At 44.9% G+C, this 27793-nt stretch overlaps 1 protein-coding gene across 1 annotated transcript; it reads left to right on the top strand.

The window, feature by feature from the left end:
- Window positions 1–456: 456 nt before the first annotated feature.
- Window positions 457–27793, top strand: fancg (FA complementation group G). Its single transcript, XM_084322698.1, has 14 exons — window positions 457–588; window positions 737–818; window positions 922–1053; window positions 1150–1322; window positions 1846–2011; window positions 2530–2660; window positions 15703–15849; window positions 15965–16122; window positions 16702–16768; window positions 17318–17643; window positions 18382–18422; window positions 25921–26100; window positions 26214–26328; window positions 27377–27793. The coding sequence occupies exons 1-14, from the start codon at window positions 520–522 to the stop codon at window positions 27468–27470; spliced, it is 1881 nt and encodes a 626-aa protein (XP_084178824.1). The 5' UTR covers window positions 457–519; the 3' UTR covers window positions 27471–27793.

The following is a 27793-nucleotide window of genomic DNA, read 5'->3' on the forward strand; positions in this document are numbered from 1 at the left end:
AGTTTGTGGCTGTTTCTTTGCATTGTGTTGATTGAGGTCTTTCTTTGTACCATTGTTGACTTGTACTTGGCTTGTCTTCATTTAGCTTAGCTTGTGGTGGTCTTTGTCCTTCTTTGGCTCGCTCCTCATGCAGACATGTAGGATGCTGCTTGTGGCACATGTCGCACACATTCCTACTGTTGCAGCTCTTTGAGTAGTGACCAGACTTGAGACAACCAAAGCATAGCTTTCCAGCTTGAACAAATTTGACTCTGTCTGAAACAGTTTTCTCCATGAACTTCCTGCATTTGTGCAAAGTATGCCCTGACTTCTCACAGAAAATATATGACAGTTTTTTCATTGGAACATGTTGAGTGTACTGTGGATTACTATTGTGTACATTCTTTTTATATCCAACAGGGGGCGATAGAGTCGTGATGAAACCATGACGTTTTCTTCCTGTCTTGACACCAGCGACGGAAAGTTCAAAACAACACGATACTTGTCACTCAGAAGAAAGCAAACAGTGTTCGTCTAATAATGACAATGGCCATGTGTTTATCGCAGAGATGGTTGCTTGAAAATAACGACATAGTAAATAAATGGAAGGTGAGTTGGCTTACCAGTAACCCTGTTCAAGTTGACGTTACCGTTAGCAAGATTAACGCTAGCTGATTGTCTGTCAACTCTTCTGTTCTGTGTACACCATGATAGCAACCTGACTAACGTTAGAATGACCAACTTTGATTTCTTACAGCAACAGGACAGTGGAGACCAGGACCAGAGCAGATTAAAACTGTGTTCCGCGGAGATTCTCAAACTATTAAGAATAATTCGAGGTGAATCTTGAGAATTCATCATACAGAAATTTAAAAAAATGTGAGCTCAGAAAATGCACATCATCATTTTCTCCCTCGTCACCCTCTCTTTTCCCTCCCGCAGGTCAGCGTATGGCAGTCCTTGGACTCCTTCCCCAGCTGGAGTTGACAGTGGTGTATAATGCCTGTGTGCTCTCTCTCAGCCAGTCTCTGTTCTCAGAGGCAGAGCAGCTTCTCACACAATGCCTGGAGACGGGTATAAGAGTTAATTTTGTGAAGTATTTTTTGTAGGAGCCACCACCTCTGCTTCTTTGCCTCATCACCGTTCTCTCTCTCCTCTCCTCTCGACTAGTTCTAGAGCCAGCAGGGCGTGAGTCGGTCACTTCAGACCCACCTGTGTTCTGGCGAGCCGTTCTCAAATCCCTGGGAGACACAGACTTAAGGTTTTGCACCCTGCAGCTGCTCTGTCTGCAGTGGGCTATCTGGCTGTCCACCTGCAGACTAGAACACATACAGGCCCTGCAGGTGTGTGTATTGTTGTTGTTGTTGTTGTTGTTGTTGTTGTTGTTTTATCTCCACACTCTGTTAGGCATAATGCTCTGTGTGCCATTGCTGCAGCACGTATTTTTAAATAATTAATTCGGTATGAGATTTGCTACATCTGCATGATGCAGGTGTGTGCACACGCCCATGCATCCGTATGTATGAACCTAAGACAATGGTACCTTGAGGATGCCATGCGGATAACAATGCTGTCTCTTATTCACATGTTGCTAGTTTATTTCCAGATATGATCTAGGATTTTGTCCACAACAAGCCTCCGTTTGCATCAACGGGATTAGATTATAAACACATTTAGGTCAGTAAATCAATTTCTCAGTGGTATTCTGCTGTGTTGTAATCCAGATCTGCTGAACACACAAGTCCTAATCCTCAGACAAAGGCACTATAGTATACAGTACGTCCGCAGCAGTGATCGCACCTGATGGAATCTGTCACTAATAACATAAATATGATCTCTTCTCTCGCTGCGTTGTGCGTAACGTAGGAGGAACTGTCGTCTCTGTCCGAGGAGCTGGTCGCTGGGTGCGAGGAGAGGACAGAGGGTGAGAGGAGACTCACGGCTGCGGGCAAGTCCTCTGAAACGGGACTAGTGGTGTTGGACCCCAGGGAGCTGAAGGAGCTGCTGCAAATCTGCACCGTTATCGCTCAAGGTCGGCACCAATCCAGGCTTCTTCTTTTTTTTCTACTGGTTAAAAGAACACGCTAACATTTGGGGAAGTTATCTTATCGTCTTCTCCAGAGAGAGACAAGAAAATAGATACCATTTGTTTCTCTGTGCGTGCAGTAGAAAGCTATCTGGCTGCACGTTAGCCTAGCTTAGCACAATGAATGGAAGCGGACATGGCCGGTTAGCCTAGGCATTGTCCAACTAACACCTCTCCCAAAGGCTGACCGGCCATCTCCGCTTCCATTCATTGTGCTAAGCTAGGCTAACGTGCAGCCAGATAGCTTTCTACTGCACGCACAGAGAGGAAACTGGTATCTATCTTCTTGTCTCTCTCTGGAGAAGACGGTAAGCTAATTTCCCAAAATGTTGGCGTGTTCCTTTAAATATACATTTTAGTCATAATCCGTTGTAGAGTGTGACTTAGAACTTTCACTTGTGAAAATAATTTCCTATTTCACTGTTCGTAACCAAGGGCTACTTCCCCCTGTGATGTTTTGTCAGGTGCAGAGTGGCTGACTGAGGGTCGTAGTTCAGAGGCTCTGCCTGTTCTTCAGAGAGGCTGCTCCCTGCCGGCCCCCAGACCTCTACTGGCAAACGCACACTTCCTCTCAGGCCTCTGCCTTGCCCGCATGGTACAGTGGTACACACACACAGGAAGTGACAAAGTATCTTCCTCACACACTGAGCATGTAGCATTGACGCATACCCACATAATAATAATAATAATAATAATAATAATAATAATAATAATAATAATAATAATAATAATAATAATAATAATAATAATAATAATTGTAACTGAGGGGTACAATTCCCTGACTGTATTAATCAAGTATGGTATCATTAAACCACTACCGTCTTATGTACATTATACTGGCCATACCGTACACTAGTATATGATGAGAACACTTCCCCACAATGAATCGGTTCTACACAAAGTTGTCTTTAAGTATTTATTAGCAGCAAGAATACATAATATACTTTACTTGAATGCGCTTATAAGGCAAAGGAATGTGCGTAGGCAAATCAATAATGAATGTCCATTCTCATATTACGCATGAAATAAGAATACAACCTGAATATTAGGAATTATATCTATTGTACTCTGGTAAGGTAGCAGGGGATACTGGTAGGGGGGTTCCACCGGTTGTAAGCCAGCAGGGGGAGGCAATGCTCTAATGCAAAGTCTGGGTCAGCGGGGACTCAATAGGCTCCTGGAGGCGGTATATTACTCCCTGCTCGGCAGACGAAAGGCAGCGACTGTAATCCCAGTGTGCGCGCAGCACAGGTGGAAGCCGGTCAGCCTCTCCAATAGAGACGGGCTCGAATGATGGTCCTCACGGGCAGGTCCCACAGCAGTGGGTGTAGACGATTCTTCTCCGATCCAACAGCCTGGTTCAAAGCAATAAGAATAATAATCCAGTTGGAAAGGGGCTCCGCATTCACCGGTGCAGATCCTCCGGTGCGCGGCGGTTCACATCAACTAAGTCGAACTTGACGTCATTCAACCAAGCTCCGATACTCCACTATCCTATTCGCACGCGGCTATAAGTGCTCTATTTAGACACACAATTGCTCACTTCACTTGGTCTTTGACTCGTGATGAAGGCTTTTACTAGTAAGGAGCGAACGATACGTTGAACAAACGTATTAGGATAAACAAGACTCTATCTTGGGGCAATACGAGCCCTACTTCACCGCACGTTGCATAGTGGGTGAGGCTTCACTTGTTACTAAGACTGAACTGAACGGACTGCGGACTGAACTGAACTACTTCTGTATTCACCTGCGCCATATTTATATGTTGGGCGAATAAACTAGTACCAGCCTCATTTCTGTCTAGTAGTCCTGGGCAGAGCCGGGCATGTTGAGACAAGCCTTGACGGTAGCTTTGAACTCGACTCTGGGGGTAAGACACTGGCGCTGGTGGCACGCCATCCAATAAGAGAACGAAATATTATGGTCTGTAGGCTACTAGGTTAAAGGGATATTCCGTGTATATGTACAAAGAATACACAAGGGATATCAAACGATATACAAATATTATGCAATATATATCAATCAATAAATACATATATTCGGTTTAATCTGACCCTTTGTAACAGCCGCCTCCTAATTAGTCCCACCTAATTAGCTAAGCAGAGACAGATTAACCGCACTGTCCACTACTCAATGTCCATTGTGAGGGTAGGCAGTTCACAAAGTCAGGGGTCATGGTCGTCATTAAGCGAGTCGGGGAGCCTTGGCGACTCTATCAGCCTCGCCACGGGTCGGTTGTAGGTCCGCCCTTGGACGAGCAATTCTGCCGCTCTGACCTTTCCGTCGGCACCAGTGGTCACTTTGCTTACGCGGCCGGCCGGCCACGCAGCTCGGGGTAGTGACTGGTCTATGGTCATGACGACTGGACGGGATGAAGGGGGGCTTAGGAGGAAGCGGGCCTGAGACTGCTTTGATCTGTGCTTGGCTGTGCCTCCTCCTCCTCCGTCTGTTTCTCTTGTTTGCTCTGTACCCCGTCTGAGGAGGGGCCGGTCCCGGCCGCCCCGTCAAGGAGTCGCTTGGGGTGCTGGGTTCGAGGTCAGCTACGTCTGAAGCGCAGCTGAGGGGGGTGGAGTTCCGAACTCCCTCTGGTGCCCACGGTTCTCTCACGGGCCTCTCGCTTAATGTCAATAGCCTCTGCTGTACGAGGGAGTGGCCGGTGTCGCTCGCCTTTGTGTGTAGGCAGCGTGTAGACGTGGGTTGACTGTCAAGTCCGTAGAGGGGGCCCTGGAGCGTCCATCCCAGTCGGGTCTGAACCGCGACTGGGCATCCTTTGGGTCCGATGTGGGCCGCCTCAATTGGGAGAATGAGGTCCGCGTGGTCGGAGCCGATGAGCAGGGTCGGTGTGGCGCCGTCGATAAGCGGTATAGGTAGTTGACGTAGGTGCACATACTTAGCCATCAGCTGTGGGATGGGGTAGGTGTACTCAGGGCTGTACGCTAAGCTTTTTCACTAGGGGCACACTTGCCCCTAAATTAGAAATTTAGGGGCAAAAAATATGTTTTAGGGGCACATTTTTAAATAACAATTTTACCATTATAGTGCAAAAAAATATGTTCCTCCTGCCTCATTACTGTGGTCCTTTTATTTAACATTTAAGTGCTTTTGTTGTCAGGTTTGTATCTTTTATAATGAACCAACTAGGGCTGGGCGATATGGCCTAAATATGATATCACGATATTTTCTGACCTTTCGGCGATACACATCACAATGTTTTTTCTTTTTTACCCCAAACAATTCATTATGAGGTTTACCAAGACAGTATGAGTTTGCAAGCTAACATTAAAGACAAAATAAAATACCCATGCATTTAGCATTTTTATATTATATATTAGATTTAGATTATTGGATTATTAGATTATATATTGCATATATTTAGCAATGAGATATTATATGATTTAGATATGAAATATGATGAATTGAAAATGGGGGACCCTGATGTAAACAAGACAAAAGTCTCTCTGGTCTGCATCCCCTTAACAATTGTATGTATTGAGCTGTACTGTACCCATTCTGCAATATGTTAATACAGTTTTAAACCAATCAATCAATAAATAGCATTTTAGCATTTTTATGAAACTACTGTATATTTGTATGTCTCTAAATGTTTTGATGAATTGAAAATGGAGGACCCTTATGTAAAAAAGCCGAAAGTCTTTCTCTGGTCTTCATCCTCCTGTACTGTATTGTACCCATTATGCAATCTGTTAATAAAGTTCTCATTCATTCATTCTGACGGAAAACAATAATTTTGATTGACAGTAGTCTGCCAATTACGTCACAACGCTTGCACCCGCCCTGCTGTTCTTAGCACCAATCGGCAAGCGCATTCGTTTTTGACTTCCTGAATGCCCCGTGTGCTGACATCAACAAAGCTACTTACATTAGCTCCCCGCGGCCCACGAGTAGGAGACCAGTGCTCTGCAGGATGACTAAATGAGGCATAATGATTTTACCTCAACGAATGTTATAATAAAAGCCTTTCCATACATCTGTCTGATTGAAAACTTTATTAACAGACCGCCGAATGGGCATATCTCAGCACAGGCTGAGATATGAACGAGTAACGTGTGGACCAGATTGACGCGACACAAGGTTTACACAACAGCCCCCACCCCTTGTTTTATTGTATTTGTACCTGTACTACCTGCTGTCAGCTGTTTATCTCTCTCTGTGAGCTTGATTAGCTCACGTTAGCTAGCGTTAGCTCCGCGGCTAACCCTGAACTAAATCAATGACATCATTTCGAGTAGTTTTCACTGCACATAGAAGCAGCCAAACAGCGGGATAATTTCGGGAGCATATGGCCAAAACCCAGTTAGGAACCATCGATTCCCATCCCTACTACTAACTTTACTTTTCTTCATAGCTAAATCAGACAGTCAGCCAGTCTATCAGAGTGAGTGCTCAGTTGATTTCCCCCGCTGATCATACCTGAGTGCTCAGCGTCATCACACGCCTTGGATCATTTAGGAGTGAAATGCGAATGCAAGGCTTGAAATCCCTACTCGCAAGCCCGCCCCCAAATATTATTTACCAATCGCAACGGCCAATTAAAGGGGCAATTTGCGATGAGATCATCGCAGCGTACAGCCCTGGTACTGAGACAAGCCTATGTCGTGGCTGGTGAAGACGTTGGTTATACTATACTGCTTCTCGGGCTGGTCCACCGCTGCTATCTTGAAGGAGACCCTTTCACCTTTTATGGTCTTCTGGTCCCTTCTGATGGTGCGTATGGTCATGGTATCTTTGACACCCCGCAGGCCCAACTGGGCTGCTGCGGAAGCGAGGAGGAGAGTCTTTTCAGACCCATCGTCCAGGACGGCGTAAGTGTCCAGGACCTTGTCCTCGTAGCTCAGGAGCACTCTGACCACTTTGAGGAGCACTCGGGGGGGGGGTCCCGCTCTGCTTGGGGTCTATGTGGAGCACTCCTGTTGGTCGGTTGCCTCGTCGGGCTATTCTTATCATGTTATCCTCGCACAAGAATCGGCGGTGACCAGCTTGTGGGGGCTCAGACGCAATCCACTGCTCCATTTCGGCGATGGTCAGTTCCGGGAACACGTCGCACTGGTCCAGCCAGTGTCCTCCTCGGCAGTACGTACAGTCGATCTTCCATACCTCCTTTGCCGGGGGGTTGTCACCTGTCTGTGGTGACACAGAATCTATATGGTGCGAGTCGCACCGTGACTCCCAGTGTCTGCTGTAGCAGTCGGGACACCAGGGAGCGGTCTGGTGGCTCTTCGGTACTGGTGCCACCGCCTCGGCATGGTACATTACCGCGACGGGCCCACTCTGTTGTCCTGGCTGACGCCTGTTGATGTCATGCAGGACCTCCAAGTGGGTGCCACCGCACCTGCTGCACTTCTTCTTCAAGCGGCACTCAGCTGCTAGGTGGCTGCGCGCGCAGCGGAAGCAGCGGCGGTGGTCCTTGATCCACTGACTCACCTCGTCCGTGGTCAGCTTCCCGAAAGTGTCGCATTGGTACAGCCGATGTTCTCCCTCACAGTACTGGCACTCAATCTTCCACTGGTCCTCTTTCGTCGAGGGGGTGTGGTGGTTCTTGTGCTGCGGTACTGATTCGGCTTGGTGCATAACGGTCACCAACCGGCGGTTATCCGTTGATCCCCGAGGTCCGAGTCTTGGGCTTGGTCCACTCCATACGAACGTGTCGAGTCGTAGGCTACTGACCTCCCTGGCGAGGAACTCAGATAGGTCTAGGAGGGATGCCTCTGGACCATTGGGGTCGCGGTGGTCTCTCTGCCGCCGAAAGCGCTCTTGTCGGGCGGGAGGGAGCTTCTCTAGTATCCTCTCTACATTAGAGTTAGCGTACAGTTCATAGATCCCTTTTTCCTTTTGGGACCCCAGCATCCCTACCAGGGACTGTACCTTGATAGAGAGGTCATCTAATGCTCTGTTGTCTCTGGCTGGGGGGAGACGGTCAATGTCTCTTATCTCCTGTATCACATAGTCCCATATGCGTCCATAACGTTGGTCGAGGGCTACTAGAGCCGCGGTGTATGGGGTAGTAGAGCTGGAATATGCCAGCGCTATATTGTGCGCTCTGGGCACCTTCAGGTGCTTGAGTAGGATAGCATACTTGTACGGTTCATCTGGTACGTCGGACAGCATAGTCTCTAAGCACATTCGTAGCTCTGTGTACTGTGCTCTGTTCTCGTGTGTGAAGTCCGGGAACGTCGGTGTGCCAAGGTACGATGCCATGGATGACTGGCACATCGGTGAGCGTTGGGGGAGAGGCCTCCTAGGCGAGTCTCCTCTTACGTGTCGTCTTGGGCTGGTGCTTGGTGGGTACCAAGGGCCGGGTACCCAGGTGCTGTTCCTCGGGGCTGGCGGTGCGTCAAACTCACCCGTGAGTGGAGTCGGGGGTTTGTAGCGCAGGGCCTCGGGGCTGACTTCTGGGCTGTACTGGGCCTCCTGGTCCAGAGTACGTTGCTGCTGGTCGGGGCTGTACTGGGCCTCCTGGTCCAGAGTACGTTGCTGCTGGTCGGCTTGACATTCCTCCTCTTCCTCCTCCTCTTCCTCTGCTAGGACCTGGAGTCTTCTGTTCAGTCTCTCGGCGTGGTCCGGTTCTTCCCGGTTGCTGGGTCTCGTATGGACCGGCCGGGGAGGGGGTTCGGAGACGTGGACAGGAGCCTCCTGTTGGCGGGGTCCCGGGTCGCTTGGTCGGGTAGGGGAATGTGTCCTAGACCCTTGTCGTGACGATCTCCGGGAGCTCCGTGCGGAGAGAGGGGGTGTCGCCATGGCAACCAGTTTGTCCATCAGCTCCGCCTGCAGCCGGTCGCGCTCTGCCTCGCGCTGGGCATGGGCTGCGTCGCGCGCTGCTTCGCGCTGGGCATTGGCGGCGTCGCGCTGCGCATTGGCGCTGGCCTGGGCAGCGTCGCGCTGTGCGTTGGCGGCGTCGCGCTGGGCATTGGCGCTGGCATGGGCGGCGTGGAGCTGTGCATTTGCGACGTCGCGCTGTGCATTGGCGGCGGCGTGCTGTGCATCGGCGCGGCTTCTTTCAATGTTCTCTTCCGTCTGAAGGCGTCTGGTCTCCAGTCTTATGCGGTCGTCTTCACTCCTTTGTTGCGCCTGGAAGCGCTCTCGCTCGGCTGCAAAATGTTCGCGCTCGCGCGTCTGTTGCGCTTGAAGTCGATCGCGTTCGGTGGAGGCTGCCAGGGTGGCGATGAGTGCCTGCGCCAGCATCTTGTCCGCCTCGCTGGGGGAAGACGCCGTTCGAGGCGATCGGCTCCCGGCAGTACTTGTTGGAGATCCGTTCTCCTGTCGCGTACTGAGGAGATCCATCTCCTGGGTGCGCGTCTCTTCTTGTGGTGGGTCGGGTTCCATCCCGGGAGGGCTTTCTTTATCCTGGAGCTCTCCGGGGACTACCTCGTCGACGTTGTCTGGGGGTAAAGTCATGTCATGTCCCTCCTGGTCCCCCCCGTGAGCTTGGTCAGTTACGTTAGAACCCACTGGGGTCTCTACTGGCGGGGTAGCCTGGTCGGTAGGGTTTGGCATACTTTTACTATCCGCTTTAGTTATTTTATCCGCATTTAACTTCCCTTTAAAGCTAGGTATTGGACTGACAGTGTATGCCTCTAGATAGGGAGGTGGCTGCCGTCTGCGCTGCGGGCGTTCTAGCTCGGGAGAACCGTTTGTGGAGTGTTCATCATCGGCCATGTTAATATTAATATTATATTAATATTACGCTAATTCTTATCTCCGGCTCGAAGGACCAATTGTAACTGAGGGGTACAATTCCCTGACTGTATTAATCAAGTATGGTATCAATAAACCACTACCGTCTTATGTACATTATACTGGCCATACCGTACACTAGTATATGATGAGAACACTTCCCCACAATGAATCGGTTCTACACAAAGTTGTCTAAGTATTTATTAGCAGCAAGAATACATAATATACTTTACTTGAATGCGCTTATAAGGCAAAGGAATGTGCGTAGGCAAATCAATAATGAATGTCCATTCTCATATTACGCATGAAATAAGAATACAACCTGAATATTAGGAATTATATCTATTGTACTCTGGTAAGGTAGCAGGGGATACTGGTAGGGGGGTTCCACCGGTTGTAAGCCAGCAGGGGGAGGCAATGCTCTAATGCAAAGTCTGGGTCAGCGGGGACTCAATAGGCTCCTGGAGGCGGTATATTACTCCCTGCTCGGCAGACGAAAGGCAGCGACTGTAATCCCAGTGTGCGCGCAGCACAGGTGGAAGCCGGTCAGCCTCTCCAATAGAGACGGGCTCGAATGATGGTCCTCACGGGCAGGTCCCACAGCAGTGGGTGTAGACGATTCTTCTCCGATCCAACAGCCTGGTTCAAAGCAATAAGAATAATAATCCAGTCGGAAAGGGGCTCCGCATTCACCGGTGCAGATCCTCCGGTGCGCGGCGGTTCACATCAACTAAGTCGAACTTGACGTCATTCAACCAAGCTCCGATACTCCACTATCCTATTCGCACGCGGCTATAAGTGCTCTATTTAGACACACAATTGCTCACTTCACTTGGTCTTTGACTCGTGATGAAGGCTTTTACTAGTAAGGAGCGAACGATACGTTGAACAAACGTATTAGGATAAACAAGACTCTATCTTGGGGCAATACGAGCCCTACTTCACCGCACGTTGCATAGTGGGTGAGGCTTCACTTGTTACTAAGACTGAACTGAACGGACTGCGGACTGAACTGAACTACTTCTGTATTCACCTGCGCCATATTTATATGTTGGGCGAATAAACTAGTACCAGCCTCATTTCTGTCTAGTAGTCCTGGGCAGAGCCGGGCATGTTGAGACAAGCCTTGACGGTAGCTTTGAACTCGACTCTGGGGGTAAGACACTGGCGCTGGTGGCACGCCATCCAATAAGAGAACGAAATATTATGGTCTGTAGGCTACTAGGTTAAAGGGATATTCCGTGTATATGTACAAAGAATACACAAGGGATATCAAACGATATACAAATATTATGCAATATATATCAATCAATAAATACATATATTCGGTTTAATCTGACCCTTTGTAACAATAATAATAATAATAAATGTAACTGAGGGGTACAATTCCCTGACTGTATTGAGAGTATGGTATTATTAAACCACTACTTAGTTATGTACTTTAATTACTGGCCATACAGTACACGGTATATCTGGTGAACACCCACACAAGAATACAACAATGACACCTAAAGTTCTATTTGGAGGGATTTATTATTATAGCAGCAACAATAGGTTACAAATTGAGAATTATGAATTGCGCTTATATGGCGAAGAACACTTAAGTAGGTCAAGAGCGTAAGTCCATGAGCATAGTAAGATGGGTATAACTGACGCCACCTGTAGCATAAGAATTACATAAGGCACACTCGTAGTCAGCTGGAGATACTAAGGGGGTTCCCTCCGGTTGTAAGCCGGCAGGGTAGAAGAATGTTCGGATGCAAAGTCTGGGTCAACGAAGAATAAAGAAGCTCCAGCTACGGGAGGCGGTACATTACTCCCTTGATCGGCAGACAAAAGCAACAGCTATAATCCAGTATGCGCGACAGCATGGATGAAAGCCAGCCAGCCTCTTCCTAGAGACGGGCTCGAGTGATGCTCCTCACGGGTAGATCCCACACAGCAGTGGGGTAGACGGTTCTCTGCTCCAGCAGCCACAGTACCAAAGCAATATAATCCAGCCGGAAAAGGCTCTGCATTCGCCGGTGTAGATTCTCCTGTGCACTATACTTCACATTAACTAGGTCGAACTTGACGTTATTTCACTAAACTCTGACACTTTTACTATCCTATTCGCACATGTTATAAGTGCTCTATTTAGACGCAAAGGTTGCTCACTTCACTTGGTCGTTGACTCGTGGTGAAGGCTTTTAACTTTGGGATAAGACGATACGTTACTTTGAACGAATGATGAACTGAATGAACCGAACTGCTGCTGTTTCCACCTGCGCCGTATTTATACGTAAGGTGAATTATCTAGTGCCAACCTCAGTTCTGTCTCGTATTACTGCGTGAACCTGGACATGTTGAGACAAGCCTTGGCGGTGGCTTTGAACTCGCCATTGGGGGTATGGCCGTTGGCGCCTAGGGGTCGCTGTCCAATAGGAGAACGAATATTATGGTCTGGTTTGTACCTAGGTAAAGGGATATTCCGTGTATATATACAAAGAATATACAAGGGATATCAAACGATATACAAATATTATACAAGGTATCTCAAGTAATAAATATATATATTCGGTTTAATCTGACCCTTTGTAACAATAAAAGTTATTTGTATAGCTCCTTTCAGACAGAAATTGCAGCTCAAAGTGCTTTACAACAGAAAAAGACAGGCATGGGGCGCCCGAGTGGCGCACCACGTTACTGCGCTGCAGACCTACGCGGTCGACCCGGGTTCGTTTAGTTTAGTTTATTCGGATCCCCATTAGCCATTGCCACAGGCATAGGCTACTATTACTGGGGTCCACACAAATCAATACAATACAATAAAACAATACAATACACCTCAATAACACATACAAATATTATATAATAAAATATCTAAGTTCAACAATCACACATACCCATCTACTCAATCATGTTTCAAGGCATATATGTTCACTTAAAACACAACAATACATCTCAATACAACATACAAATATATTAAAAATCTAAGTTCACCAATCACACATACCCATCTTCTCAATCACCCACTATGTTTACTTAACTGACAGTACCATTCTTTCTTATATGATTTTTAAGGTGTTTTTTAAATGTCTGTTTTTCTTCAACCCTAGTTAATGCAGGTGGTAAGGAATTCCATGCAGTCATGGCTCTATACATCAGTTATTTTCATTGCATTTGTTCTTGGCATCTTTACAGTACATCTTTCCATTGACACATGCCTGGTGGAGTAACTGTGTCTGTTGATTGTGAATTGTATCTCGTCATATAGACAAGCAGGTTTTTTGTTCTTATATATATTTCTAAAAAACATGGATAACATGGATCACTGACTCTGGAGTTAGGAATTCTGCACATCTTCTAATTAAAGCCAGCCCTCTCCCCATCTTTTTTGTTATGTTATTTATATGCATTGACCAGTTTAGAATGTCCAATGTTATACCTAGTAGCTTTGCTTCTTCTACCTGTTCAATTTCAGTTCCCCCCATAATTATTTTTAATTTTGGATTAGCAATTAGCATATGGTGAGAAGTTGAGAACCCATTAAAATACACTTTGTTTTTGCTATGTTTAAAACCATTCTATTCGCTCTAATGCACTCTTCTACTTTTTGTAGCTCTTTATTTTGTGCCACACCCAGATCTTCCACAGAGGACGCCGCCATGTACAGGGCTGTATCGTCCGCATATATAGCCACCTTCGCTTGCTCTAAAATTAACGGCAAATCATTTGTATAAATGGTGAATAACAGAGGTCCAAGGCAGCTTCCCTGCGGAATTCCATATTTAACTTTTTTTGCTTCAGATAGGCTACCGTTAAAAAACTCTCTGGTTTCTACTGTATAAGTAGCTAGTTATCCATGAAACTGACGATGAAGCAAAGCCATAGTCTTTAAGTTTCTCCAGTAGTAGTTCATGATCCATGACATCAAATGCTGCACTGAAGTCTAACATCACTGATCCTGCTAATTTCTTTCTATCAATATCCATTAGACAATCATCTACTAGCTGTGTCAACGCTGTCGCTGTTGAGTAACCATCCCTATAGGCATGCTGAAAATCAGTATTCAATTCATTGTCATTGAAGTAACTCTGAATTTGTGTAAACACTATTTTCTCCATTATCTTCGCTAACACTGGTCAAATGCGACACAGGGCGATCCCGGACGTACATTTGCCGCATGTCCTCCCCCCATATCTTCTCCTGTCCTTCCTCTCCTCTGCTCTCTGTCGGTCATGTCTGACCAGAATAAAGCTGTAAAAATGCTAAAAAGAAAATGCTAAAAAATACAAAAAAAAGAAAAGACGGGCATAAAATGAGCACATGAAGTGCAGACATATAAAATCAGTTTTTCACATCCCAATAGGCCACCTTGTTTATGGTTTGATTCAGTTTTGAAAATAGACAATAATAAAAACAGAGTAAAATAGCGCAATAGTGCAGTGCAATCAAATAGTAGAATATAATAGACATAAAATGAGCACATAAAGTGCAGATATATAAAATTGTTATGGATTAAAAGCCTTAAGGTCCCCCTATAGGGGACTTTTCTTTTCTTTATCATAAATCGATCAATAGAGACCGATACCCCAATTATCATATCATTGGGTATCATTGGAAAGCCACACATTGGCTACAACCCTGTGCAAAGATTTTCGAGATCGCCAAATGATTGACAGAGCTAGAGCCCCGGGAGTCGGGGGTGGTAATGTGTACTTTTGCGTACTTTGGGGCACGCCTCGCATATCGGCATGTAACTCGAGAACCGCTGAATGGATTTTGTCACCTGAAAGGGCAATCGACAGGCAACAAATAGGGCTTTAATTCTATCTATATATTGTATTAAAAGAAATGCACTGGCGTAGCGGAGATTGTGCTCGTCACCAATGCAAGAGGTTGCGGTCTCGACTCCCGGAGAGTCAGCATTGCCTTGGCTTGAGCTGATCGCTATACTAACTTGTTTGGCTGAGTTAGGGGGAGGGAAGCCGTGGGTGGGTCCTGGGCGTTGTGGACAGCGACCCCTACAGTTCGGTCGGGGCGCCTGCACAGCGAGGGTAGGATCTGGAGAAAGGTAGTGTGACCTTCCACATGTTACACTCTCCCGGTGAGAATCTGCGCTGCCAGGCTGGCTGCCGGCTGGCTGCACATGTGTCGGAGGAAAACATGTGACAGTCTCCGGCCTTTTTTTGTAGCCAAGAGTAAAGACCATAACCCTATCAAAAACAGTAGTCAATGTGTATATTTTCATTTTTACCGATGTTTTATACGATTTATCGGAAATACTAATTATCGTAAAAACCGCAAGGAAATGACTAAATCCAGATTCAGCCCTGCCATTGGAAAGAGGAGCATTTCCCCTATCCATAGATGTATGATTTGGCCATAATAAGGTCAAGGTCAAATATGAATTTATAATTCAAATTGATTATCATTAATTACTGTATCTACAAATCCTTCTGTTTAATCATCTTCCCGTGGTTCATTTGCTTAGATTTTTTGTACACCTGATCTCAATAAGGTGGTGAATGAGCTCCGTGAGCATTTTCTCCTACCCGTATACATTTTTGATCAAAGATGCAAAAATCATAATTTATATTCTCCTTTGTTTCATCACAATTTACTCAAGCCTAGTAACAGACACAATATTTCTGACACTGCAAATACATACCCCCAGGTCCCTAGATGTTCCTAGATACCAAGAACATGCAAATTGACCTTGCAGAAGTGGAGCAATCTTCCATTTACTTAGGCATGTACCTTTAGGCGAAATACGCTTACAAGTTAACAGTTTAAAGTCGTCTTTACCTTCTCTGTTTGGTATCCACAGTTTAAAACCTGACAGTCTTCCCTCCTGTTTGATACCCACTTTGACCCTCCGAACCTCCCTCTCAGGGCAAACATGACACACGTCAGTCTTCAGCTAATGTTGAGAATGTACCGCTTTGCTTCTGGTCTCAGGGTCGGCCCCAGATGGCATTGCAGCACTATAGGAAGGCCATAGAGACGGATCCCTGCTGTGTGTGTGCTCTGCACCAGAGCATGCTGATCTACAGAGACCTGGGGAACACACAGGCTGAGATACAGGCCCTTCGGTTGCTGCACTCGGTGGGTATTGCACACACACACACACACGCACAAAGTCATAATGATATACACATATTCTTGACTGTATGTGTCTGAGGTCTGCAAACTGAAACACTGATCTCCTCTTTTCTTCCAGACTCTTATGCTTCCGTCTGGCACAGACTCCCTGTCAGTCGGAACTCTTCTCTGTCCTTCCTTACTGCTTCGCAGCCAATCCCTACGAAGGCTGCTCGCAATCCCCTCCCCTCTCAGTGTGCTTCACAGCCTGGCCTTGAAGTGTGTTCTCCATGGAAGGTGAGATGGCCAGTAAGGGAACACAGCCTCTATCCTGCACTACAATTGCCTTTACTCAATATTGCAAAACATAGTCTACATTGAAGTGTGTGTGTTTTTTTTGTGTGTGTGTGTCTCTTAACATTACCAAGCATTATACCTAATGTTAGTTAATATTACTTGTAGCAAATCATTGCAAATGTTTATATTGGAATATATATGAACTGGAAACTGTTGCACTGTTAGGTGTGGTAGACCAGGAGGACCAAATTATGTCAAACAAAGAGGAAGACATCTTTAATTATTGTCCTTTGGTGGATTGTGTTTCCCATCGGCTCGGGAGGTAGAGCAGTCGTCTGGCAATCCGGAGGTTCCCGGTTCGATTCCCACTCCTCCCGGGCAGCGTGTCGATGTGTCCTTGAGCAAGACACTTAACCCCTAATTGCTCCCGATGAGCAGGTTGGCACCTTGCATGGTTGCCTCCGCCGTCGGTGTGTGAATGTGTGAGTGAATGGGTAAAATGTGAGTAACAAATTGTAAAGCGCTTTGGATAAAGCTCTAGATAAAAAAGCAGCCATTTACCATTTACCATTTCCCCAGGGTCTCAGAGGGTGTGGAACATTACCTGGACCTTCTGGCTGCTCTTCAGTCAGATGACCAGCATACAGTATGTCCTCTATCCGACTTACATATTCATAGGCATTACTAAAGCATCAATGAATATAATGCATTTATTTTTCTTCTTTCTTAAATATTATCTGTGTGGGGAGTATTAAATATTGAGTATCGTTTCTGAAAACTTAAGTGCCACTGATATCAGCTACTCTTCCTGGGGTCAAACACGTAACATATAAAGTTTATAAACATGACAATAGATAAGACATTTACAGATTATCAGTGAGAAACCATAAGCATACATAGTCTTAATTTCCCCCAATTCATTAGCACTGGATATACATGCAAAGTAAGCTCTTATCACCTATTTGTAAAGGCTATTGATATTCCTATCACTAAAATAAAAATAAAATAACTGCCTTTTAAATAGATAGATAGATACATACCGGTAGATGGATTTGTGCAATTTACAGCATCATTATTATTTGGACTTGTCTCCTCCCTGATTATGCGCACATCTCTGATGTGGCAGAGAAATCCTTCTAAAAGTCAGAATAATGTCTGTTCATATTGACAGCTGCCTGAACTGTGTTTGTCTCAGGTGCACGCTGGGCTCCCTACCCGCCCGAGGTTACCTGAGCTCTACCTGGAGGCTGGCTACGCCTTGCTCAAGGCCCAGCGACCAGCCGACTGCACGGCACTGTGTGATGAGGTCATCAGCCTGACTTTGGAGCTGTTACCAGAGAAACTATTGCTAGAGGAGCGGATGGAGTGCGAGACGGAGACCGGGGACGGGTCTCCAGATGGGCTGAGCTCAGACGGGGACAAGCTGGAGATGCTGCTCTGGGCTGGAGCTGCACACCTCCTTCAGGCCCACTGCCAATCCCACCTTAAGGACTGGAAACAAGCTGTGACTCACTACACAAGGTCAACGGGATTTACATTAGATTAGAATCAAATGTATTGTCATTATACAGCACAAGTACAGTACAACGAAAAGAGTTTTGGCATTCAACAAAGAGTGCAAATGTAACAGTAAAGTGCAATAGTAATATACAATGTACAGGTGATTAAACTGGGTATAAAATATATAAATGAGTAATACTGAGTGTAGTGTTAATCAGATGTATGTACAATATTAATATGTACACAGTGATACAGGTATAAAGACAGTATGGTCGTAATCATACTGGCCAGCAGCGTAACTAGTAAGAGTAGGTAAGGGATATGTACAGATATTGATATAGTATCTACAGATATGTAAAAGATATGTGCAGGTATGTACAGACGGGTGGATATATATATATATATATATATATATATATATATATATATATACGGTAAGAATAAATGTATATTGATATACAGCATTATTGTACAGCTATCATACAGAGTTATATGGGTTATATATGCAGGTGTATAAGTAGGGATAGGAGGATTATATTCAGACATATGGATAAATGTGTATTTGCTGTATATACAGCACTGTTGTACATGCTATCATACAAAGTATATGGGTAGACTATAGTATGAGGTGAGTAGTTTATTATCATTATGATCACTGTGATTACAGTGTAGGGCAGTTGTAGACAGTGAAAGCACTAGGTTTTTCTAGTGTTTCAGTTGCTCTCTATCGCTAACATATCAAATAATGTCCTATTACAGGTGTATCAACCTCCTGGTAAAAGTGTGCATTAAAAAGAAAGGTGAGTTATTTTTCAGGCTTTAATGTGTCAAAGAGTCTTTGGAGAGGCTGCCCTTTTTACACAACCTTCAAATGCAGTTTTTTTTTTTTTTTTTTTTTTTTTTTTTTATTTATATTTTTGCACAAATCTTTCCATTATTTACAGTATACCTTTTCACAGCATAATATGCAACATCCAAGATTCGCCTTTTTCATTTTTGTGACAACATACAAAACATGCAAGAGACTCATACAAATACACTAATAACTGACATGGAAATTAACACTTTGACTGCCGGGAGCCGTCTTTAGACGTCTTTGCTGGCCATGCTAAAGTTGCCGGGGGACGCTGTACGTCGTCTTTATATCAATATTTCAAAAATCTGCGATCGGATTCATAATGTCCCTCCGCTGGCCTGAGATACACCAGCAGGACCCACTGAGCTCTCTGGCGGTTCAGGAGCTCCATCTGGTGGCCGATCGCGCAACCGCTTAACAGGAAGCGCAGTAGAGGTTGTGCTAGATGTCCGTATTGCTTCCGGCCACTCGGGATAGGTTCCGGCACTCTAGCTCGTCACACTACATAGTGATCGATTGCCAATAACTCGATAAACAACATGATTTGGACGTATATACCATTATACAAGCTGGAGATGGACCGGGTAATAATATATCCCATAATGATAAAATGTCTACTCGCCGATGATCGCCCAACGGCGCGCGGAGACTGGGGTGAGTTTCAGCGTGTAACGTTACCGTCTTCGATAATAACTGATATTATCAACATTTGACCCACATTAGATGATTGGTATAACGCTGCCCACGGAATTATAAACGCCCCCTCGCCCATCCGGTCAACATCAGATGACGTGTAGTAACTTCTAGAAGTACGTCTAGTTGGAATTTTTTATATCGCGCTGATTGCCATCAAACTGTATTTCATCATCAATATAATGCATTTGGGGCTATATATCACGTTCTGGAGAAAGCTGCAGAAAGAGATGAAAACATACTTATACATTAGACCATACTTTACTATGAATATGTGAATGAAAAAGTTTAACGTTGCTACACAATGAACAATACATATAGGACTTTGAATGGGCCCTAATAATGGCAATGTAGCAATAGAATTTAAAAAGTTATAGCCCTGCAAAGAAGGGGACTTTCTCCATAGACAAATAGCGCTGGCAATCTATGGTATATCATTAATTTAACCTTAGGCAACCAAAGTGTTAAAGAAGCACTTACAAAAAAAAAAAACATACTATACATTGTGCATATACATCCCTGATATATATATATATATATATATATATATATATATACGTCATACGTTACATGTAGACCGATCTACCTGCGAGCAGGTATGTGCTGCATTTTTTTTTTTTTTTTTTTAACGTTTCAGCTACGTATGTGTGTGTCTCCTATATACTTGTGTATCCCCCTATGTGTCAGTGAAAGCCTATATCTCAACTATGTGTATATGTAGGTGTATGTATGTCTATTTCCTATACATGAGTATGTGCATGTATGTGTGCCCCTGACGTGTATACCTTATCCTTGTGTATATGAGTGCGTGTAAACCTATTATGTACACATATGAATATGTGTATCCTAGATACTTGTATGTGGCTATATCTGCGCACATGTGAGTGTGATAGAGACAGTGACCGTTCCATAGACACACCATCCGGACATAAAATATATGTACACATATACATAATATATTATAGAGCACAAGTACCATCAGATCAAATCCCCTTTTTCATATTCATCCTTGACAATATTGTAATCCCATCTTACTCATTTGTCCTCAGATCGTTCAGTCAGGTGTAGAAAACTGTCCCATATCTCAGCGAAAATATCCTCTCTCCCTGCGACTCTATACGTCACCCTTTCATATGATGCTGTCCGAAACATTAGTTCCATCCATTCTTTAAAAGTAATATCAACAGGTGATTTCCAATGTCGTAATGCAATTCTACATCCTGATATCATGGCCATTCTATACCACATTCCCCGGTATTTAGGCAGCTTAATCCCTTTCGGTACTATACCCAAAACACATGCCATTGGGGCGTTATTTATCTTCACATTCAGGACCTTACTTAGGAATATCACAATTTGATCCCACATTTTCCGGACCTTCTCACATTCGTACAACATGTGCAGTAAAGTGCCTGTCTCCTTCTCACATCTCCAGCAGATGTCACTGTCCCTTAATTTCAGTCTGGCCAGTTTACTAGGCGTCCAATAGCTTCTGTTCAGTACTTTGTAAAAAATAAGTTGTGATTGTGCCTCCCTAGAGAATTTACTCCATTTGGATACCAGTTTCTCCCACATTTCCTCAGTAATATCCTCATGTACATCGTTCTCCCAGCTCAATCTCAAACCCGCCAATTTGGGTGCATTGTATTCTCTTATAACATCATAAAATCTTGACGCACCGCCTTTCCTGCGCCATCCTTTATAGAATATTTCTTGAATTGCAGTAATTGGGCCGCACTTTGGTCCTCCTATTGACGACGATATACAATGTCTAATCTGTAGGAATTTATAAAAGTTTTTATTATCTATATCAAAATCCTCCTTAATATCCTCAAAAGGCAAAACCCCATCCTCCCCGGCTATATCACCTAGTACATGTATCCCCCTTTTAACCCAATCGTCCCATATGACTGATTTCTTCCCAATCTTTAGTTTCTTATTATACCATATAGAGGCTCTCGTAGTTAAGTATGGGCTATCACCAGTCATTTTGTGCGATTGATTCCAAGTTTCCCTGATAAATGCCATCAAAGGGTTTTTAAGAGGTATAGGTCTGTCTGATTGTGTCAGGAAGGATTCCAGAGATGAGGGATATATCATTTCCTCCTCCATCCTGACCCAAGCAGGTGCCTCCTCAGGCGAGTGATTCAGTTTGGAGAGCTGGGAGAGCGAGAATGCATAGTGATACCAGTCTAGTTTAGGCAGGGATAAACCGCCATTTTCCTTTGCTGCATACATTTTGGCCCGTCCAAATAGCTGCCTTTTGCCCCCCCACAGATATACATTAATGACTTTGTCATACTGTTTGAGTAACTGGGTCGGGAGAGTCAGCGGCAACATATATAGGATATAATTTAATTTGGGAGCTAGTATCATTTTCACTAGGTTTATCTTTCCCAGGAGGGACATATTCATTTTGGCCCAATTCTGGGTCAGAGCACTAATGTGTTCGATTATAGGGGCAATATTGGCTTGCATCAACTCTTTCAGACCTGGGATCAGCTTTATTCCTAGGTATATCAACCCTGACGGCATCCATCTGTATTGCCACCCCCTTCTGATATCAGGGGGACAACATTTAGAGAGAGGCATTGCTTCTGACTTGCTCCAGTTGATTGTGTACCCAGATATTTCGGAGAAGGACTCGATAACATTTCCAATGATCCCAACTGCTGTTTGGGGATTGCTGGATACCAATAAGATATCGTCCGCATATAAAAATAATTTATGTTCTACCTGCCCCGCTATTATCCCTTTGATGTCCTGATTAGTCCTCAGTGCGATAGCAAGTGGTTCGAGGAAAAGCGCAAACATTTGGGGAGAAAGCGGAGAACCTTGCCTCGTCCCCCGCCCTAGGTTAAAGGGCGAGGATACGATCCCGTTGGTCAATACTGATGCCATCGGATTTGTGTATAACAGTTTTACCCACCCAGTAAACGATGGACCGAACCCGAAGCGCTCTAGCGTGTGAAATAAGAATGCAAATTCCACCTTATCAAAGGCCTTTTCGGCATCCAATGAGAAGGCCACTGTAGGTTCTATATCATTCCTTACCTTCCACATTATGTGTAGGAGTCTGCGGATAGTATCAGCTGAGTTTCTCCCCTTCACAAAGCCCACTTGATCTGAGTGCACCAAAGTTGGTAGTACATCTTCTATTCTATTCGCAAGTATCTTTGCCAATACTTTTTCTTCCAAATTGCTCAGGGATATAGGTCTATAGCTTCCACAGCATTGAGGGTCTTTGCCCTTTTTCTGTATTAATGTAATAGTGGCAGATCTCAAGCTAGTGGGCAATCCCCCCTTTATCAGTGAGTCCTCATATACTTTTACTAATCTTGGAGCGATTATATCACTGAATTGTTTGTAGAAATCGGGAGTAAACCCGTCGTCTCCTGGTGCTTTACCCAATTTAAGGCTGTTGATTGCCGCGTGTATTTCTTCTATCGAGACCCCCCCCTCCATTGATTTTACCTGTTGTTTCGATAATGACGGTAATTTGATTTTGTCGAAGAACGCGTCCATTTTTAGCTGATCCACCGCCTTCTGTGGGGTATATAAGTCCTGGTAGAAGCACCTGAAGACATTATTAATTTCCTTTTTGTCCGTAATAATCTTGTCATCTTTATTACGAATCGAGGATATAATATTCTGATTATGCATTTGTTTAACCCGATTCGCTAATATTTTACCCGCTCTCTCCCCTTGTTCATAATATCTTTGGTTGGTCCTAAATAACGCATATTCAGCCTTCTTTTGATATATGTTGTTCAATTCGTATTTGGATTTGCTTAGGTTCCTCCACGTTTCTGGGTCTGGTCTTTGGCTGTGCTGTTTCGAAAGTATTTTAATTTCCTCATCTAATGCTGTCATTTTTTGTTTCTCCGCCCTTTTTAGTATCGCACCGTATTGTATGAGTCGTCCTCTCATGTAAGCTTTACATGTGTCCCACATTATGCCACTATCATCTATTGACCCTTCATTAAGTTCCCAAAATTCCTTAAATATAGTTCTAATGTACGTACACGATCCTTCATTTAACATCAGGTTATTGAATCGCCATCTCCGAGATCGTTGCCCTTCCATGGATGTGATCACTAAATCAACCGGAGCATGGTCAGATATTACAATGTTCCCTATCCCAGTACTTGCAACCTGTTCTACCAGTGCGCTAGAGATCAGGAAATAATCTATTCTAGAGTATGAGGAATGTGGGTGAGAGTAAAACGTGTAGTCTCTTTCTTGTGGGTTCATAACCCTCCAAACATCCACTAGACCCAACTCCTCTATCAGAACACCAACCGCCAGTCTCCCTGTGTTGTCAGCGGTCTTGGGTTGGTACGATCTGTCTATCAAGGTGTTTCCAACCAAGTTGAAGTCCCCCCCTATGATTACGTTGCTATTCCCTATTTTCCTGATCACCTCACATACCTCATGGAAAAAGTCTGAGGACGACCCGTTGGGCGCATATATATTAGCTAAAGTAGTCCTCTGTCCCTCTAAATCAGCATCCAGTATAACCCATCTTCCCTCATCATGTGAGAAACTATTGTGTACCTTTAGGTCTAGGTTTTTTCTCACCAATATTGCCACCCCCCTCTTCCTAGAAGAGAACGTGCTATAGTATATTTGTCCCACCCAATCCCTTTTAAGCTTGGCCGACTCCTCCTCATCCAGGTGTGATTCCTGAATTAGTGCAATATCTGCCTTTTTTTGTTTCAAGAACGTCAATATCTTCTTTCTCTTAATGGGATGATGACATCCGTCTATATTCCACGATATTATTTTAATCAGCCCCATATTTCTCGTAATGCATCTCCCCTGTGCAATCCATGACGTAGTCTAGTGCCCGAGACTGTGAAGATATATATACAATAGTATAGCATACAATGAAATAAAAAAGAACATATAAAAACATAAATACACTTCCCCCCCCCCACATTTACCCAAGCTACGTTCGATATGACCCCAGATAGAACAGTCGTACCGAGGGTGAAATCGATACTCACCCATGCACCTTGGTCCCCCTCGACTAACAGAGGAGTGCATACGGCACGAGGCAGATTGCCCAAAACTGTGCCCCTATTATCTTGTAAACCCTGACGTAACGTATGGCTCACACTGTAATCTATATACAGTGCGATCAATTCAACTGAACTTGACAAAACGGTAACGTTTCCAAGCATTAACATTTGTATATCTTTCAGATATATCTTGGTACATTGTAACTTCTATGACATAGCCATGATGGCCTGTGGTTCATTTCGTTATATTTTTCCTGTATCCATCTGGGATATTTCCCCTCCCATACTTTTATTATATTCTTCTAACCATTGCCCTCTATTTTCATTTCACGTCTTTTTTTTTTTTTTTATTATTTTTCTTTCTCTTTTCCCCCCTTTTTGTCCTTATCTCTATATACATATTGACATTTTTTGATGTTATTTACTCTATGACGATGCCCCCGTGACTTATCTGTATTCATGCGCTTCATGAACTTTATCTCAATTGTCCGCCTCCGACCGTCCCCGTCTGAATCCCTGCAGTTTCTCCCGGTATCCGTGATGACCATTGCCCTGCTGTGTGGGGCGCTCAGTCCCCGTCGTCTGCATGTCGTCCCCCGGTCCCCGTTTTCCTCCCATTGTCTGCCAGGTAGACAGCCGCATTATCTCCTCTCGGTCCGGGTCGGTAGTCGGGTTCACCACGGTGATCTTGAATCCACGCTTTGCCATATCCGCCGTCGCCTCCGCCGCGCTCTGGTACAGGCGGGTGCCATCTTCGTAGAATACCCTCATCTTCGCTGGATATGGTGTCTGGAACTTGAGATTCTTCTCCTTCATTATTCTCTTGGCCTCGGCATATTCTCCTCGCTTCTTCAGTATTTCAGTGGGGAAGTCATGGTCGACATAGAAGCGATCGTTGCCACATGAGACGTTCTTCTTCTGCCATGTTCGGCGTATTATCTCTTCCTTCATTTTGTAACTCCCAAACTTAACCACGATTGACCGTGGCTTCAGCTGTGGGTTGTTAGGCCTCGGGGCCAGTGCCCGGTGTGCTCTTTCGATACGAAGGTCCATGTCATGAGGCAGACCGAGGGCATCTTTAAACAAGCCGTCTAGAAATCCATGCATGTCTTTCCCCTCTTTTTCCTCCGGGATACCATACACCCGCAGGTTCTCTCTCCTCGTTCTGCCCTCTTGGTCGAGCAGTTTAGCCTCCACGTCGGCCTGCCTCTGCATTAGCTTTTTTATTAAAACCGTCGCCGCACCAAGCACATTTTCATTTTCTCCGATTCTCCCCTCAGTTTCATCGAGCCTGTCCTTCATTTTGTTCATGTCATTTCTTATCTCCCGAAATTGACGCTCATTGTCTTTTCTGAAGTCTTTGAGCTCGTTGTATATGTTCAGCAGCGTGGCTTCTTGTTCACAGTCATCGTCGCCATCTTTTCCTCCCGTTACTTCGTCATTCTCTGCCATTCCGTCGTCCTTTCCAGTTGTAATCGTGGTCGCCCTACGTCTCGTGATAGCCCCTTCTGTCATCCCTATTAAATATATACCCTGGTGTTTTTACTAAATGTTTCTCGGGGCTACATCATTTTGCTGTCGGGGAGCTCGCGAGTTAAGCAGCCATGTTCTTCCGCGGTCAGACCGGAAGTCTCAAATGCTGTTTTATATATAATTCCTGAGTATTGTTTTATATAAAAATGTGTTTTTCCATTGGTAGATGATTTACATTTTATTGATGTCCAGCTGCAGGGTTCCAGTCCCCGGGCCCCTGTGAGGATGTGGCTGGCAGGCAGGGGTCTGGTCTGTGCACACTCCAGAGGCTGAAGGGACTGTCGCTGGCTGGACGGGGCATCAGCTTCACTCAGAGAGATCAACTCAAAGAAGCACTCCGGGACCTCCAACTCAGCCTGCAGACATCACCCGGTACATTAAACCCAGATCTCCCAAGCTCACGACCCTCCACGCTGATAGAATCTCTTCCCGTATTGGTCCTGTCGTACAGTATGTGTGTTTCAGAATGCTCTGTGTTGTTCCAGGGTGTGCGAGTGCCGGGCTGTGGCTTGGTGAGGTGCTGTGGAGGCTGGGGAGGAGGCGTGAGGCAGCAGCCTGCTGGGAGAAGACCTGGAGCTCTAATGCTGGATCTTCAGTAGAGTTAGGAGACCATAATTATTTCCAAAGTCTCAGCTCCTTATTTGTAGTTTGGTATCTTCATTGCCTGTGTCAATGAAAGAGGACGCAAAAGTGCTTAACTCAATCAGCGCCAGACCCGAGGATAGTCGGGTTAACTCGCCAACCGTTCAGCGCCAGACCCGAGTATAGTCGGGTTTATCGTTATTTCTTTTATTCGATATTTTTATTCATTTCTCTCACACGGACCTCGGGGTTACCATAGGGAATCACTCTGAGATCGCTAGAGTGCAATACCAGCCGCATCCTGGTAGGTGGCAGTATCGCCCACCCTTCTAAACCTTTTTTTCACACCCGGTGTTACATTTAATTCACTCCGGGCGCAGTTTTCTTGGTCAGGCGAGACATCGATGACATTGAAACCCGTCCAATGCCCCCGATGCATGTTTTGTGGTGGATTATGTCGGCGACACGATGGACACCAATACTGGAAATCGTGATCAGACAATTGGAATATTCTTTTTGGGGTACCTCCTAGTGACGGTAAGGACTATATGACATCAACCCTGCTTTGATCCAACCATGATTTCACATTGATCGCAACGACCATGTGTAACATACTCCAGAACGTATGCTGTTGGTGACACTTTTAGTCAAATTCATATTGAACGATGGATAGTTCTGTCAAATGAGCCATAGTATTGTATCCATAGCTATAATATAGAATATAGATATAGCCCTGCAAACTAGAGTTGTACCGATACCAGTATCGGAAATGCCTCCGATACAGCCTAAAATGCTGGTATCGGTATCTGCGAGTACGTGTCAAATCTATGCTCCGATCCCATATGACGTAATTTATCAACAACACGTGCGGTATCCTCCTGCTGAGAGTGAGCATTATAAAACAAGCGTGTTTTAATAGACAGTGAATTAAATGAATGAGTTAATAGTAAATTCAACTGTCCTTTATTACTTCAAATGAGGCAAATCAGTGAAAATGAAGAAAGTAATGCAAGTAAGAATTTATCATTTTATATTATCTAACCTATAGCTTCTTTTCCTTGTCCAGGGCTCTGCCTCTGTACCTCCAGGATCTCCAATCGGTTCCTTTCCTGGACCCTACTGTCCTGCACTGCAGAATCAAGGAATTTGCTCAGACCTAGAGGCCTTATTTGACCTATTTCACTTTGACGTCACCTTATAAACACAGCGTCAAAACAGGGGTACATTCAAGGTTTATAATTGTTCAATGACTTAAAAGAAGTGATCGGTCGAAAATGTCAGATGTCAGACTTAAACAAATTGGATGTTGCGCTGCTTTACCCTTTGCATATAGTGGAAGACATTGAGGTAGAGAGGTTAGTTCAGTGGCTTAGATGCAGAGGCTTCACTGACTGCAGTGTCTGTTTTGATTGAGTCACTAATGCAGAAACGGGACCAGTGGTGGTGGAACTGATGCAGAAGTAAACAGCTGCTGGGGCTGACA

Source organism: Notolepis coatsorum (genome assembly GCF_963971535.1).
Source record: "Notolepis coatsorum genome assembly, chromosome: 10".
In the NCBI taxonomy this organism is placed as follows: Eukaryota; Metazoa; Chordata; class Actinopteri; order Aulopiformes; family Paralepididae; genus Notolepis; species Notolepis coatsorum.